At 35.3% G+C, this 15,355-nt stretch overlaps 3 protein-coding genes and 1 long non-coding RNA gene across 10 annotated transcripts in view; 1 reads left to right on the top strand and 3 right to left on the bottom strand.

Annotated features, from left to right (window-relative positions):
• Nucleotides 1–4,153, top strand: part of LOC148232059 (uncharacterized) — a 282,135-nt gene extending 277,982 nt beyond the window's left edge. For all 6 annotated transcript variants that reach the window (XM_088192740.1, XM_088192742.1, XM_088192741.1 and 3 more), the window contains one exon: nucleotides 2,445–4,153. In XM_088192740.1, coding sequence (XP_088048866.1) covers nucleotides 2,445–3,746 — 1,302 coding nt within the window. In that variant the 3' untranslated portion in view covers nucleotides 3,747–4,153. The remainder of the gene's footprint in view (nucleotides 1–2,444) is intronic.
• LOC148232052 (uncharacterized) overlaps nucleotides 1–15,355 on the bottom strand; it is a 136,397-nt gene that overhangs the window by 94,592 nt on the left and 26,450 nt on the right. The gene's annotated exons all lie outside the window — the stretch shown is intronic.
• On the bottom strand, nucleotides 4,918–10,101 carry LOC148232058 (protein spitz-like). Its single transcript, XM_088192755.1, has 3 exons — nucleotides 9,334–10,101; nucleotides 7,362–7,971; nucleotides 4,918–5,209 (listed from the first exon to the last, which is right to left on the bottom strand). The coding sequence occupies exon 1, from the start codon at nucleotides 9,980–9,982 to the stop codon at nucleotides 9,473–9,475; it is 510 nt and encodes a 169-aa protein (XP_088048881.1). The 5' UTR covers nucleotides 9,983–10,101; the 3' UTR covers nucleotides 4,918–5,209; nucleotides 7,362–7,971; nucleotides 9,334–9,472.
• Adk3 (Adenosine kinase 3) lies at nucleotides 4,918–15,058 on the bottom strand. 2 transcript variants are annotated; one of them, XM_088192749.1, is made up of 5 exons: nucleotides 14,953–15,058; nucleotides 14,698–14,857; nucleotides 9,334–9,447; nucleotides 7,362–7,978; nucleotides 4,918–5,209 (listed from the first exon to the last, which is right to left on the bottom strand). In XM_088192749.1, exons 2-5 carry the CDS (start codon nucleotides 14,853–14,855, stop codon nucleotides 5,043–5,045), a joined length of 1,056 nt encoding a protein of 351 aa, XP_088048875.1. In that variant the 5' UTR covers nucleotides 14,856–14,857; nucleotides 14,953–15,058; the 3' UTR covers nucleotides 4,918–5,042. The 2 variants fall into 2 exon arrangements, with proteins under 2 accessions (XP_088048875.1, XP_088048876.1); XM_088192750.1 differs by having other exon boundaries at nucleotides 14,929–15,055.

Genomic DNA, 15,355 nt, shown 5'->3' with positions numbered 1-15,355 from the left:
TTTATGCGAAAACTTATTCTCTGCATTAGCTGCTATTAAATTAAAATATCATCCCCGTTTTGTGACGAAGTTCTTTCATTGATAAGATAATTTGACCAACTTTGTTCTGGTAGATAGTTCATCCATCGCATTAAAAACAAATTTATATACATACATATAAATAAACCTTATTGTTATAATTCTATGAATTTAATTTTCTTAATATATATTATATACAGGCGGCCCTCAACTTTCGCACATAATTGGTTCCTGAAAATGTGTGCAAATGTTGAATGTACGAAAGTCGAGGGAAGTAAAAAAATTTAAAATTGTGTGTATTTTAAAATATTTATTTATCAAGTAAATATAAGATGTTTAAGAGGCGTTTAAGAGACACGTTTAAGTGGGGTTTGCGGGTGTTTCCTTTGAAAAGTTATCAAGAGTTAACTGTTTTCCAATATTCTTTTTCTTTTCTTCATATAGTATTTTATAACATGCTATCTTTTTATTGATCGCCCCACGCACTTGAGATATGCGTTCTCCGTTGGGATCACAATCTTCCATAATATTAAAAAATTTGTCAAGGTGCGTGAAGGCTTCATTCATATTTTTCATTGCTAAAGAGTTTTCCAAAATAAACCTGTCTCCTCTACGTTAAATATTTGGCTAGAGAAATATTCTACATCCTCAATAATTTTGGATAATTAGGAAATAAATACTTTTGCAGCATCTTTATCCGCATCAGCCGATTCTCCAGTAAATTTAATATTATGAAAAGAATACCTCATTTTAAAATTGTAAGACCAACCGTTACTTGCTTGAAAAACCGTGTTAACATATTTTTTTAATCTATCCTTCCAATATTTGTGCAAACTAAGAGCTTTTGCTTGAATAATTGAAATACTCAGAGGGACATCTTTTTGATGTTGGTTATCGATCTATGATGACAAAGATTTTCTATTTCATCCATGTTTTTTTTTGCTGTGTTTTTTTGGAAACATATCAGTAAAGATTGTGGAAATATATCTTTATTTTCCACAATTTTGAAAGTATTCTTTAATTATATTTTTTTTTGCAAAATTGAACATATCGTAGACCTGCTTGTATCATACGAACGTCCGATTGAAGCAAAATATTCACCGCTATCAGAACGTTTTTAAAAAAAATTAAATTTAAAAAAAATGTTTTTTTTTTATATGTGCGAAATAGCGAATTGTGCGAAAGTCGAACGTTCGAAAGTCGAGGGCCGCCTGTACACATTTTCAATATTTTTAATTTTGTAATTAGGGGAGCGCCAAATATGGGACGTAATAAAGTAAAGTTTTAACATAGACGAGTGGTGTTAGTCTCTGACTATTGACCTGAAAGACCTGGGTTCGAATATCATATGGACCTTATTGTTTTTAAATTTTTATCGTGTCTGGGAGATCAGAATTAATGATTGTTTTATAATTATAATTCCTATCGATCATCACAGATTAGGCTTACCTAGATATTCCTATTCTCACGAATGAATATCGTGATGATTAATTAAAATCGAGCTAGGTCGCACATATCTGGTGTTGAAAATAATCTAATAATGAACAAATACAGCTCATAGAGAGTATCTTATATGTATTTAAGGATTCATATAAATTATTTATTTATGAATTTTATAATATATTTTTCGGGAAAATTGTGTAGTTTTTTTAAGAGATAGGATATAAAAAATATTACTAGTTCGATCATGGGCCTCAATTTTCTTCTCTGCGTCAAAGTTGTTTTTGTGGAATTTCATCTTAATTCGCAATAATGACGCAATTGTAAATCGTAGGCGTTCGCATTCTTGAACACGTAGTCTCAATTATCGTCAAAAATATAATACATATTAATGAACACTTCGCAACTGCTACCATTCAGATTGAGCATCGATAGCATGGAAGATTTCACTTTATGCACGACTATGCCAAAACTGCAACCGTAACAAATTATGCAACGTAGCATTCAATTTTCGGTCAAACATGTACGCTTTGAACTCCGGTTGTGAAAAGTCTGCTTCCTCTATCGCTTTTACTTCTGAAAAAAAGAACGTTTTCATGCGATGATCCGTTTTGTATGCATAGAGCAACGATCCCCGCACTTCTCTCACACGAGAACAATAATGTTGGCGCAGCCCCGTTTCAATAGTGAAAGTGAAATGGCATTTTATCATTCGTGGGATTCGAACCTGACCCCCGTCGGCGAGATGACAATGTGCCCAAACGAACGCTTCCCATCATCCGAAATCAAATTCCGTTACTCGCGTCGTCATATCTGATCGGCGCGCCTACATCGAGCGCATTAGGAATTGTAGGAACGAAGATGGTGCTTAATGGCCATCCAGTGTGGATGACCGTTATCGCCACTTTGATCGTCTGCTCTTTAGTACGTGTCGATAACGACGGATAGCGTGATGATGCTCATTAACGATGTTTGTTCTGTTGCAGATAATCCTGGCTGATGAGTGCACGGAGGCAGAGGGCCGCGCATGGCATATGAAGCACTTCGCGTGCTTGGAGTGCGATCGCCAGCTCGGAGGGCAGAGGTACATCATGCGCGACCAGAGACCCTACTGCTTAGATTGCTTCGACGCTATGTTCGCGGAGTACTGCGACTCCTGCGGAGAACCCATCGGCGTAGATCAAGGACAAATGTCACACGAAGGCCAACACTGGCATGCGGCAGAAAGATGCTTTTGCTGCCACACTTGTCGAGCCTCGCTTCTAGGAAGACCGTTCCTTCCTCGGAAAGGAGCCATATATTGCTCCATAGCTTGCTCAAAAGGCGAACCACCAACACCATCCGATAGTTCAGGACCACAAACAAGACCGCCTAGACCCCCGCGCCCGAGACAACCTCCATCGCCGACGATGTCTCCGTCGCCAAACTATCTATCATCCCCCGTGCACCGCTCGCTTAAAAGCCCGACGCCCATCCGCTCTCCAAAAATGGGCAGGAGAGCTCTTCAAAGATCTCCAAAACCAGGAATGTGTCCATCGCCGATAGGAAACGAAACGCCTTCGTTAGAGCAAACAGCGCGCGCAGAATTAGCTTATACCCACATAGACGAGGAACAGCCTTGTTCAACGCCTGGAGTCGAATCAATCCCACCGAGTGAGCCTCCTGAATCACCACCGCGCAGTCCGCCGCCTTCTCCTCCGCCAAATCCACCCACACCGCCACCGATCGCAATACCCCATCATCCAGGTCATAGTAAAAGCTTAGATAGAGTCTTGATCGATAGAGAGCCGGGGCCTAGTGGAGAGTGGCATCCGCCCAGAGACAGGCGAAGAGAACCATTACAATTAGAATCGTTAGCAACGGCGTTGAGCTGGAGCGAAAATCCTGATAATTCTGGACAAACAGCTTCAATGCCGGAATTGCCGAGAGCTCCGACGATCAATAGTGAACTTCAAAGTACTCCAACGCATTCTAGAGCGCCCAAGGGAAGAGCGAATCTGAGCGTGCGCTTTGAAGGCGATGACAACCCCTGCTTCGAAGGGGATAATCCGGACGGTTCGGTAGTAGAAGATCAACGGCATAAGCACCTGCGAGACAAACACGAAGACGACTGCTGTTCGACCTGCTCCAGCAGTTCCAGCAGCGACGATCTTTACTCACTGCCTGTAAGGAAATCCTGCGGGGGAGTCAGGATAGCATACGTTCCCAACGATACTTTAGCAGCAGCTAGGAGAACGCGAGCCCAACGACCTCAAAGGCAACCAGACGATAAATGCGTCATCTCCTGATGCCTTTCATCGGCAATATCGCGCGTTTTGGCCTTATAGCATCAGCCCAAATACGAACGTTTCTAATGTACATACATGAATATATAACAAAATAAAATATAGACTAAAACGCATGAACACAAGGTATTTTATATACAACTGACTGGTATTTATTATTATTGTATGTAACTATGTATACATGTATTCCAAAGCAACGATCTATACATATGTGCACTTGCTAATTAAAAACGTTAATGTCGCATGCGAGTTGTGCAGTTTGCGTATTTTTATCTTGACTTTAAAAAATGAAACGCTTCATATGTATGTATCTAGATGCTTTTAGTGTTCAGTATTTTTTATATTATATTATCAAACATAACTTTGTAGAAATTTCACTTGGTTATTTGCACATCGAATAAAAAATAAAATCGCAGTTTTTAAATACAGCCAATACAAATATAAATATGTACTACTCCCTGAACTAATAAGACAATGTATTTTTTAGACGTTAGTACAAATTATGTTTTAGGCTTGTTTTCTAATTTTATTGACAACGTACGATAGACTCGATGTTGGATTATTGTTTTAAACATTTTTCTAAAATGTATATATTATATCATATAATATAAATAAAACTTTGTATATTAATATTTTAAGAATTAATATTATTATTTAATAAATGTACTTAATTTTTTATTATAAAATAAATGCATCAGGTAAGACGTGTCAAATTAAAAAATAATTTATTATTTTATTTCAGGAAAATTTAATCAATTTGTATCAAGAAAAAAATGTACCTATTATTTGGATTTTTTTATAAATTTATAATATAATAAATTTTGCATTTCATTCCGTATTATTTTTTTAGGTATTGCGTATTAAACAAATATATGTAAAAAACCTTTTTTTTTCATTCAAGTATAGAACTCCATGCATGTCTAATGTGTCGCGACAGAGAAAAGCATACATTTGGTCCTGGGTCCTTTTGTAATATTCAAATCCCTTACAAACCAATTCACAACACCATTGTCGTGGATCAATGTAATTTTACGTATGAGCCATGCTCAATGGACATTATTATCATGACAAAAACTTTTTAATATCTGCCAGCCTCCTTGTTGATATTTATCACGCATCAAATACTATTATAATCCTCTCAACGACGCTTCGGAACGAATCAAACGAGTAAAGATAAATATAAAAATATTTTTTATTTAACAGTAAGCGCTACAAAAATGCATATAAACACTATGTGCTAATAATAAAACTGTTCGATCACTTAAATACTGTTCATTCGATCATCGTTTGGATCAACTCTTAAATAACGTCTTGAAGTTTGGGTAAAATGCTTCCTTCGGGTGGTTCGGTTCCTTCATAGCTGATGGAGAAAGCTGCCAATTTGTTGCCAAATTTGACGCAGTGCTCGATTTGGCGATTATCCAGCAAAGCGTGGACGAAACCCGCCAAAAATGCGTCACCAGCTCCTAAGTAAAATATCGAAAATGTATTTAAAATCAAATAAAAACATACTTATAATAATATTAGGAATAAATCAAAACGCAATATCATTTCGATAAAATTAAAAAAAAATGTTACTTTACTGTGGCGTATCAGTCGAGTGTCGGGCTTATTTTAAATCTCCGTAGTAAAACTGAATTTAACTATTCAAACCTATTAATCAATATAAAATATATCTCTAATTGCTATACTTTGATTATTTGTCTGTGTACTGAGTAATGTTATACGTTTTTGCTTTGTGTTAATGCCTGTTATGGTACTGCCGTTTTTTACAACAAATTATGAATGTTTTAAATAACACTACAAAACTTCATTTCGAGCTCTGAAAAATACTACAATTGAAGAGCAACAAAATAAATTACATGTGCCACCAGTTTGTATGAGCATTATTGTAAATTAAAGAAAACTTGTATTTAAATCATATATTATATATAAAAAAAACTACATATGTAAACAGATAAGCTTTTGAGCTATTATCCAAAGAGTGAATTAAGCTCGTAAGTTGAGTAACCATTGTATTTTATTTTAATACTATTTTTAAATCGCTAATGAAATAAAATTGTGAAAATAGCTCGCTGCACGGTTTATTAAATGAATATACATATTATTAATTTAAACATTTTTTTTCAACCTAAAAATACAAAACAGTAAGTCTCGACTCTGACTGGGAAATCGGAAATTTTCTAATCTCACGAAAGAATAAATAAAATAAAAATGAGCTTTATTGTGCATAGTTACATTTATTGATTGTAAGCTGTAATAATATGTTATAAAAAATAAAATAAGCGTCACTGATTTAAATTTGGTCTTACAGTCCTTACCCCATTAATTAACGTTATTGTTATTTCTGTATAACAATTTGAACGCGTTGAGCGGTGGTTAAGCGATCCATTTCGTAAATGAGTTGTTGCAAACTAACATTTGACACTTTGAACACGCGTGATTATTGACAACTGTCTGCTTTACAGCGCTGCCAACATATGAAACTTGAATTGGACCATCCTGTAGTTGTTGATTGTGTGACCCATTGAAACGCATGTTGCAACGGAATATTCACAATAAATAAATAAAATAGACAAGATCGAAAACAGATTGACAGAATTCGAAGCGAGGGATAATTAGTGGGGAACGTCCGGCCCGCGAGCCGTATAAGACCGGCGAAATCATTTTATGTTGCCTTGCCAAGGCAAACAAACTGGAAAAGTAGTTGGCAGAACAATTTCAATAACAGCTAAAAGCACACAACTCAACAAATAGAAACAGTTCCAACCATCACGTTAGATAAAGGCAGACAAAAAGGTTCCATTGTATGTTATAAATTATTTCTTGAAGAAAAGAAAAGAACTACAAAGCAAACAACCATGTAAACATATTTTAATTACACTATACATATACTTTTAACGAACTGATAATTACAATATTATATAAATATGTAATGTTCATTTTTCCTTTAGAACGAACACGTCTGTTGAAAAATATCGAATCAATGGCGTCAGTCGGGGACTTACTGTAGTTGAAAAAAAAGTTTTTGCTGCGCAGCCTTATAAACCGTAGCTTCAAATAAAATAGCAGACATTTATTTTTATAAATAACTCTGATACCCAGAATCATTTTTTATATATTTATGTGTTACAATAACTATGAGTATAATGAGTGTGCCAAGAATAAAAAGCTAAGATTTATGAAGGTAAGGGGGGTAGGGTTCAATATACGACATCAACATTTTGTCTATAAATAGGTGCATATTTTTAGCATATATAAATATTACAGTTATGCCAAAATATAATAATAAATAAAAAATACATATTGTTTCACATGCGCTATTCGGCTTTGCATTTTTATTATAGTAATTAATTCAATCATTATTCATCGCTTAATAGTAATTTAGTGTATTGTGATAACGCTGTCTTCGAGATTCTACTTTAAATTAATTACAACGCGAGTGAAGCAAAACAGATTAGCTATTTTAGTGTATTATTAGGGTCAATATTAAAGCATAAATCGTTTGAGAAGTTAAAACCAGGTTATGGCGGTGAAGGTCGATAGTTCGCTCCCTGGCACCGAAATGTTTGCTAAGCGATATTCACCTTTTATATTCTATAATTGTTTATTTATTACCTGTGGTATCGACGACTAGCTCGGCGTCGATCTGCTGCACTTCAAATCTGCGCTCGTTGATCTCCCTGCTTCCCCAAAAGACTAGAACTGGATCGCTGCCTTTGGTCACAGCGACAATCTTCCCATAAGCTCCCATCCTGTCTTCTCCCCGTCCAATCTCATACTTTTCTCCGGTCTTTCCGCGATCTCTCTCGAACCACTCATAGAACAGCTTTCTAGCGCAATCTTCTCCACCAGTAGCGCCGGAAACTTTGGCTAACTCATCGTAAGTCCATTCGTTGCCGAATACAATGTCAGCGTTTTCTGCCATGTACAGAGACTCCGATGGATAGTCTCGAATTACATAAGGAGATCCCAGATTGTAAGAAAGAGGCTTTCCTTCGATCTTTTGGAGTTCTTCCGCGACATACTGACACACGGGGTAGCGATTCGATAAGAAGAAGGCTTCAACGTGGATCAAAACGGCAGAATTGAGAGCGTTTTGAGATCGCTCGCAATTCTTGAGCTTTTCTAGCGAGTAGTGACCAGCGGCTCCGACGTTCGCCAGAAGGGTGCGATGAGAGCCTACGATCAGACAGACACAGCGTCCGCCCGGAAGACCCTCGATCTCCTGAAGTCTTAAGACAACGATTCCGAATGATGTTTTTGTTGTACGGTATATAAAGAAAATCGATCGCTACTAGAGACGCAATATCGAGGAACACCGGTACATAAGACCTTAGAGTCCGAAAAGAGATTTTTTGAAGTCGAGAGGTTTCGCTCGTAATTTTGCTTTACTGCTACATCGTTACATCACGCCCTGAAAATCAAGTCAGAGCTTGCTGCTTGCTACGCTGACGTGGGCCGGCCTAGCGGCGACTCGACGTTTCCAATTAGACTATTGCGGCGGTTCTCAAATGGTGAAGATGGAAATTTAAAAATAATCTCAAACGAAAACGAGCCGTGTATTATAACGACACAAGTTGAACGACAATCAATATAATAAATTAGATTCTAAAAATGAGTTGCTTTTTAATTATTAGAAATTCTGACAAAAAATAGACTTTAAATTATTTTTTAATATTTGAAAAGTATACAACTTATAGTTTTAACTTTTTTTAAATTTAAAATGTATGCATTTTAATATTTGAATTGTATACAAGAAATATTGTTGATTAATTATTTAAAATTGGATTTTGAAAAAGGTATGACTTTATTATTATTTATACTTGAAATGTATACATTTTTATAAACTGTTTTTGTTTACAAAAACCATTTTAAATTTCATTAATAAAAAAGTGAAGCAATATTAATTTGTATGTTTAAAATGTATACATTTTAAAATATTTGAATCGTTTACAGTTGTTGCATGTATTTTTTGATAAGAGTAAGTAAGAATTTTGTGTGCCTGATAACTACCGTAGTTTCAATCAGATTTTCCTGAAACATTTGTGATAAATTAACCTCGTCTAAGTTCGTAAGACCTAAGACAGAAAAAAGAGCCATAAGCACAAGTTTGTTAGGCCGACAAAACGTCGGCTATTGAAAAGAGTAAAACAGTAAAGCAGCATCGTGAGAGATAGGTTGTAGTGCGATTCAAATTCAAGAAACTGTTGTAAGCGATTATGTTTTATTTAAATAATAAAAAAAAGTAAACGACAAATGCGTATATATGTATATATCATATATCGGTTCACCGTTAACAACGTTCTGCGGTTCGACTGACAACACTCGTCACAGTACAACTTACAATACGTTTATATATTATTATATTATTTATACAACGACTACAATATAATTTCTTACGTTTACGAAAATAACAATCGTATATATAAAGCTATTGAATATTTTTACACAACGTTCGCACGATACGCCTAAATAAATACGTACGTTTAATACTTCGTTATAGTCTATAACATAGGAACTTTAACGTCGGACCGGTCTGTCTATATGTACACGGGGTCCTGCGCGGAAGCGTCTCTAGAGCTCTCACCCGGGGCGCAGCGGGGACGACGAGGAGGCGACTCCGCCGAAGAGGAGGGCGTCTTCGCCCAGCAGAGCCAGCAGGCGGAGACTGTTGGAGGCGGCGCCTCCGGGGCGCCAGGATCTGGAACCGAAGGCGCTCGGTGAGGCTACGCCAGGTTAGGCGGGGGCGGAGGCGCCGGAGCCGCGGCGGCGCCGATCGAGAGGGGCGACCGAGAAGGCCGCTTGGCCCGGGCGCCGCCGAGCGCCCACGCGCCTAGACACAGGAAACAGAAGAGGAGCAGCGCGACGGCGGCTCCGGTGGCGATGGAGGCCTTCTCCAGCATGACGCGGCCCTTGGAGAGCAGGTAGGAGCCGTCGAGGTCCTTGTACTCGCACCGCTGGCCCACGAAGCCGTCCTTGCACTCGCAGTTGTAGAGCGGCGCGTCTTGGATCAGCACCGTGAAGCACTTGGCGTCGTTGAGGCAGTAGTACTCGTTGTAGGGGTGCGGGCAGCGGTACGTGGGGAAGGTGACGTTGGTGCGGGGCGGCGGCGTCGGCGAGACGGACGGCTGCGGCGCCGCGGGCCTCGCCGGCCGCTTCGAGATGGAGCTGGAGCAGGCGGCCGCGGCGGCCAGCAGCGACAGCAGCGGCAGCGCGGCCGGCGCTAGCGAGCGCATGGCGGCAGAGGAGGCGGGGGCGGAGGGGGCGGCGGCGGCGAGAGCGCGGGGCTCATCTCGGCGCGCGGCACCGCATGGGCGAGCGCACGTCGGGCGCGGCCGACGACGCAACACGGATTAGCGGACACGGAGAACGCCCGAGCGTACACCCCCACCCGCCAACTAAGCCGCACCGCGCTCTTTCGGCCTCTCTCTTTCCTTCGCCCGCGCATGCGCTTCCGCGACCGCGGCGCTTCTGCGTTTCCCCCCTAACCCTGACGCAGCCTACTTTTTCATTTTTCTTCTTACGACTTAAAACTTATCCCCCTCCTATGTACGAAAATTGGTCACAAATCAATCGCTCCGAAGTTATTTCATTTCAATATTAACAGGACACAAAGTGTAAAATATTCAATTAATTCAAATAATTTTATCCTGGTTTACAACAAAAATCGAAAGCATATGGATAATTTTAATTATGAAAGCTGCCAATTTGTTAAGCAAAATATATCAACGAACGGTGATACATATATTTAATTATTATATAGGAAATATGTTTTTTTAACTTTCGCCATAATTCCGCTATATTTCTTAGGCACATATTGTTCTATTTGCAATAAATAATTTTACCAAATTTAAAAATAAAAGACATCGCAAAGAAAAAAGTTGTAAAGATATATAAGATTAATTTAAAATAAAATACATATTAAATTAATCTATAAAATATAGTTTCTATAGAGATATAAAATTCAAACTATCCCAAATAATAATAACTAAAGCAAAAAGTAAAACTAACAAGACCCAAAGTGGAAAAAAAACTTCAATTGATTGAAATAGAAATTAATAAATATTTATACACTATTTTTTAAGCATATTATTAATTTCATAATAATACACATATATTCTAAAAATAAATATGTATACAGCAAAATGAAAATAATACATATTCAATTGTATGCCAAAAGTATTTGTAAACATAAATATATTGATACAAGATATTTTCAGCATATTGATACAAAATATTAAATACATATTTTTTTATGTATTTAAAATATGCATAATTTGTCAGCCCCTCACTAATGGTTCAATAATTTGTACACAATGAACCTGTAATGAAATTAAATAACTTTTCTCAAAAAACTCACTTATCCTTAACCCTTTCACAGCGGCTGAAATTTGTTAACATGTGGGGGGCACTTATTCATGCCATATTTTTAAAAATATTATGGTTCAATAAATTTAAGTAATTTTCAGTCTTCAATTATACTTATTAACCATATTATTAGGCTCAAAGGCTTATGGCACATTTAGGTGTCCAATGAGTACTGGCGATTTTCTTCATGACTTCTATAGAAGCCATCTGCGGTGAAAGGGTTAAACCGTGTGAGTCATGTTTCGTGTGAGCAATATTTGTATGGGTAATCGCATTGTGAGCAATCGATTTGTGACCAATTTTGTGTGAGTAATAATTTTGTGTGAGTAATAATCCACGTGAACAATCTTCCGTCCGTTCACTGTATAAAAAAAATATTTAACACTAGAACTACCGGACCAGTCAAAATTACTGGTTTTACTTTTATTTGTACTATAAATATAATTTGTTTTCTCAATTATGTTATGAATTATAATAAATTTTATTTTTTCAGTTTTATTAGAAATAAAAATATTTTTTATAAGGGCTACTTATACCGGCACCAGTCAAAATGACTGGTATGGTGTATCACTAAAAAATATGTATAGTCCATCCAAGATGTTATCGCTCATCATCGTTGTGTTGGAAATAAGGGTGCAGTTTTCTGCGAATTTGTTTACACCAATAAGAGAACGTTAATAATACTAAATCAGGGCTGTTTTAAGGGTAGGGTGACCATATGTTGAAAATTGAATTAAAATTATAATGTGTTATATTTTTACTATAAATTATTGTCATGTTGTGTAATTTTATAATCAATAAAACAATTCCTGTAATATTCTATTGGTATTTTAAAAAATATTATATTAAACAGATATTCAACCTGGAGAGTGATTCCATAACTGCTATCATGTTTTTGAGTTAAATATGTATATAAATAAACAAAATAAATAAGAAAGTGATATTTTACACTTTCCTCAACAAATTAAATTAAAAAAGTAAAAATTAATTGCACTTGTAATTTCACATGGTCACCCAATTATATTTTCGCACCAATACTGTGACGATGAACGTTCATATCTTGGACGGACTGTAAAATATTTAGTTGCTAATTGTCATCTGCATATACACATGTTTGCCATTGATTGATGTGATTATCAGATTTCATTGTAAATTTTCAATTAATTATAAATAAAAAAAATTAAATTCGAAATTTATTATTTATATAATTATTATAAAAATGGTTTTCAAAATGGAAAAAAAAGAAAATCGTGAAGATATCAGAAAATATAATCAACATACCTGAAAAGTGCTCTGACAATTAAAACGATGAACTTTATGATAGTGAAGGTGAATTACTTCACGGCACAAATGTATCATTCACTAGTGATGGGGATTTTTCTGAAAGCTAAAAAGCTTCCGCGTTCTCAGAAAGTGACAGTGAATATGAAAATATTTTTAATTTACGCAGTAAAATATGTGATTGTCATCAGATTCTAAAGATGAAAATTGAATTCAATATCATCAAACTGCAATTTCTACAAATAAAAATATCTGGGAAAAATTACAAGAAGGCTCTACTTCTGGCAGATCACTGCTTCAAAATATTTTCAAAGACATACAGGGTACGACAGGATTTTCAAAGACAAATACATAAAAGGTGTAGAAAATAACACATTTTCATTGATAAACGATGATTGTTTTATAGAACATAAAATAACTTTTTTCAAATTTTAAGGAAATAATGGACTTTAATGAGGATATAAATTAAAGCTTTCATTGCAATATTGTATGCATGTCGTACGAAACAAAAAACTTAAAACTTTAATATTTATGGAGTAAGAAATGGGGACCAAATTTTTTTTCATCGACCATGAGTAGAAATAAGTTTACGGATATCTTACGATTTATTTGTTTTAGTAAATAAAATGATAGAAGTCAACGAATACAAACAAATAAATTTACATTGATATCAACAGTGTGGGATAGATTTGTAGAAAATAGTCAAAATTGCTATAAGCCAAGCGCAAATGTTAGTTGATGAACAACTAATTACTTCTAAAGTTAGACGTAAATTCACAAAATATATGCTGAATAAACCTGATAATTTGCTATCAAATTTTGGCTCATGTCAGATGTCAAAAACAAATATAATATAAATGGATCTCTATAATTTGGAAATGATTAAATACGACAGGTATCAATACCTTTCAGTGAAATTGTTTGAAAAAAGCTTGTGGAACCATTTACTATGAGAGGAAGCATTGTAATTTTTTCACAAGCCTACCGCTAGCATACAAATTACTAAGAAAAAAAAACTACATTGGCTGTTACTATACACGGAAACAAGAGGGGTTTGCCCAAGTTTTTGAAATAAAAAAAGGATATTCAACGTTACTTTATAAATCAAATGATTGCATTCTCATAATTCATAAAAGTTAACTGGACAAAAAAGTATTGTATTTTGTTTAAAGAACAAATTTGTAAAAAATTATAAGCACAAAAAACGTTTACTTGAAACCATTTTATTTTAAAATAATAAATTTGGAGTAGATATGTATATGTGTAAAAATTTTAGCAAGTAATTAATAATAAATTGTGGCAAGTAATAACATGCTATGTAAGGCTATTTATAATGGAAAATTAGGTAATAAATTTATATATTCTGAACAAGGTATTTTATTTGCAGATCGGTCATTATGACTGGTGTTGGTAGAAGTAGGTATATAATTTTTTTGGTAGTTCTAGTGTTAAAAATAGCTATTTATCAAAAATGAATTTGAATATAGCGTTAATGAAGACTATTATATTCATATTTTAGACGAAGCTTCAGAACAATTAAAATATCAAAAGAAGTTCTTGATGACACAACTTTACACATTTGTCAAAATTCATTTGACAGAATCAATAAAGTATATATTAAAATTAATAAAAGATACATGGTTCCAAAACATACTGCATAGATAATTTAAGAGAAATATAAGATAGTTTGGCGGCACCATTCTACACTGAGAATAATTGGAAATGGGCTGCAAAGGCAGTACAAAAATGTTTTACAATTTAGATAGCCGCGGGTCGCGTTGTGGAGAGCACTAGTATTTGGAAGACAAATATAATACGAGTGTATAGTTTTGACCTATGTGATTAAATATTGCATGTTTAAATAAAGGTATTATAACTGAAATAAAAACTTATACAATAACATAATAAATTAGTAAAATTTAAACTTGTGAAAAATCAAAAATACGTATTTTCTTACAAGAATATGAAACATGTATTTCAGTCCTTTGACACCCTTGGGGTGATTGTTGATAACATTTAAAAATCTAAAATAATAATTTAAAAATTTCTCACTGCAAAAACAATATTTTAAAAAATGCCAGCTTTGAATAAAAAAAATCACAATTGCATTTAAATATAAAATATTAAATTTAAAGTTGAATTGAATCCAGGCCAAAATTAAAAAAATATCTGTCTTTTGTTTTTTCTATCGATTCTGACAAATAGTATAGCCGACTAATCAGCTGTTGAAGGTCATAACTTACAAGAACGTTTCAACATGTGACAAGTGATCCTAAATCTTTTCACTCACGTAAACACTCACCCGACTTTGGAGCGCTTAACAAGAGCGTCGAGCGTTTCAGCCGACACTTCCGCTTCCATGTCGCTCTCTAAGCCCAACTCTTTCAGCAGCGTATCATCTTCGAGTCGGACCGTCGCATCCATCAGCGGATTACCGAATGCGACCACGAGCCTCCGCATCGCTGGAAAAATGAAATAAGACCGTGAAAAGCGGCGCGAAACGACGAAATCAATCGAACCGTAAAATAATTACGTAAACTTAACGTCAAAACCTCACTTTATTTTGACGTAATACGTAACAAGCGAAAAACTTCAGCGCTTATCACTCAGTGACTGTTTATGAATTGCGCGGACCGTCATACGCTGCAGGTCTTAACAGTAACAAAAACGACCTTGCATAAATATATTTAATTTTAGGGGATTTACGTATTTGTATATTAATCAAATATAATAATTTATTTATCATAATAAAAATTAAATTAATATTATTATTATTTGCTCACGATTCGCTTTGTGTAAATTTGTTTTACGGCTCACATTAAAATTTTCTGAGGTCGACTGCTCTAAATCATTAACAATAATTACATTTTTTATATAAAAATGTAACTATTTTATTAAACAGCTAATATTTAATCATATATACGATTGAATAAATTGGCGTCAGCGTCGTGCGATTTCGT

The sequence above is a fragment of the Plectrocnemia conspersa genome, unplaced genomic scaffold (assembly GCF_051122295.1).
Source record: "Plectrocnemia conspersa isolate PC_06_02 unplaced genomic scaffold, ASM5112229v1 ptg000009l, whole genome shotgun sequence".
Classification (NCBI taxonomy): Eukaryota; Metazoa; Arthropoda; class Insecta; order Trichoptera; family Polycentropodidae; genus Plectrocnemia; species Plectrocnemia conspersa.
The sequence above is the reverse complement of the archived record's forward strand: the minus strand, read 5'-3'. Positions and strand labels throughout refer to the sequence as shown.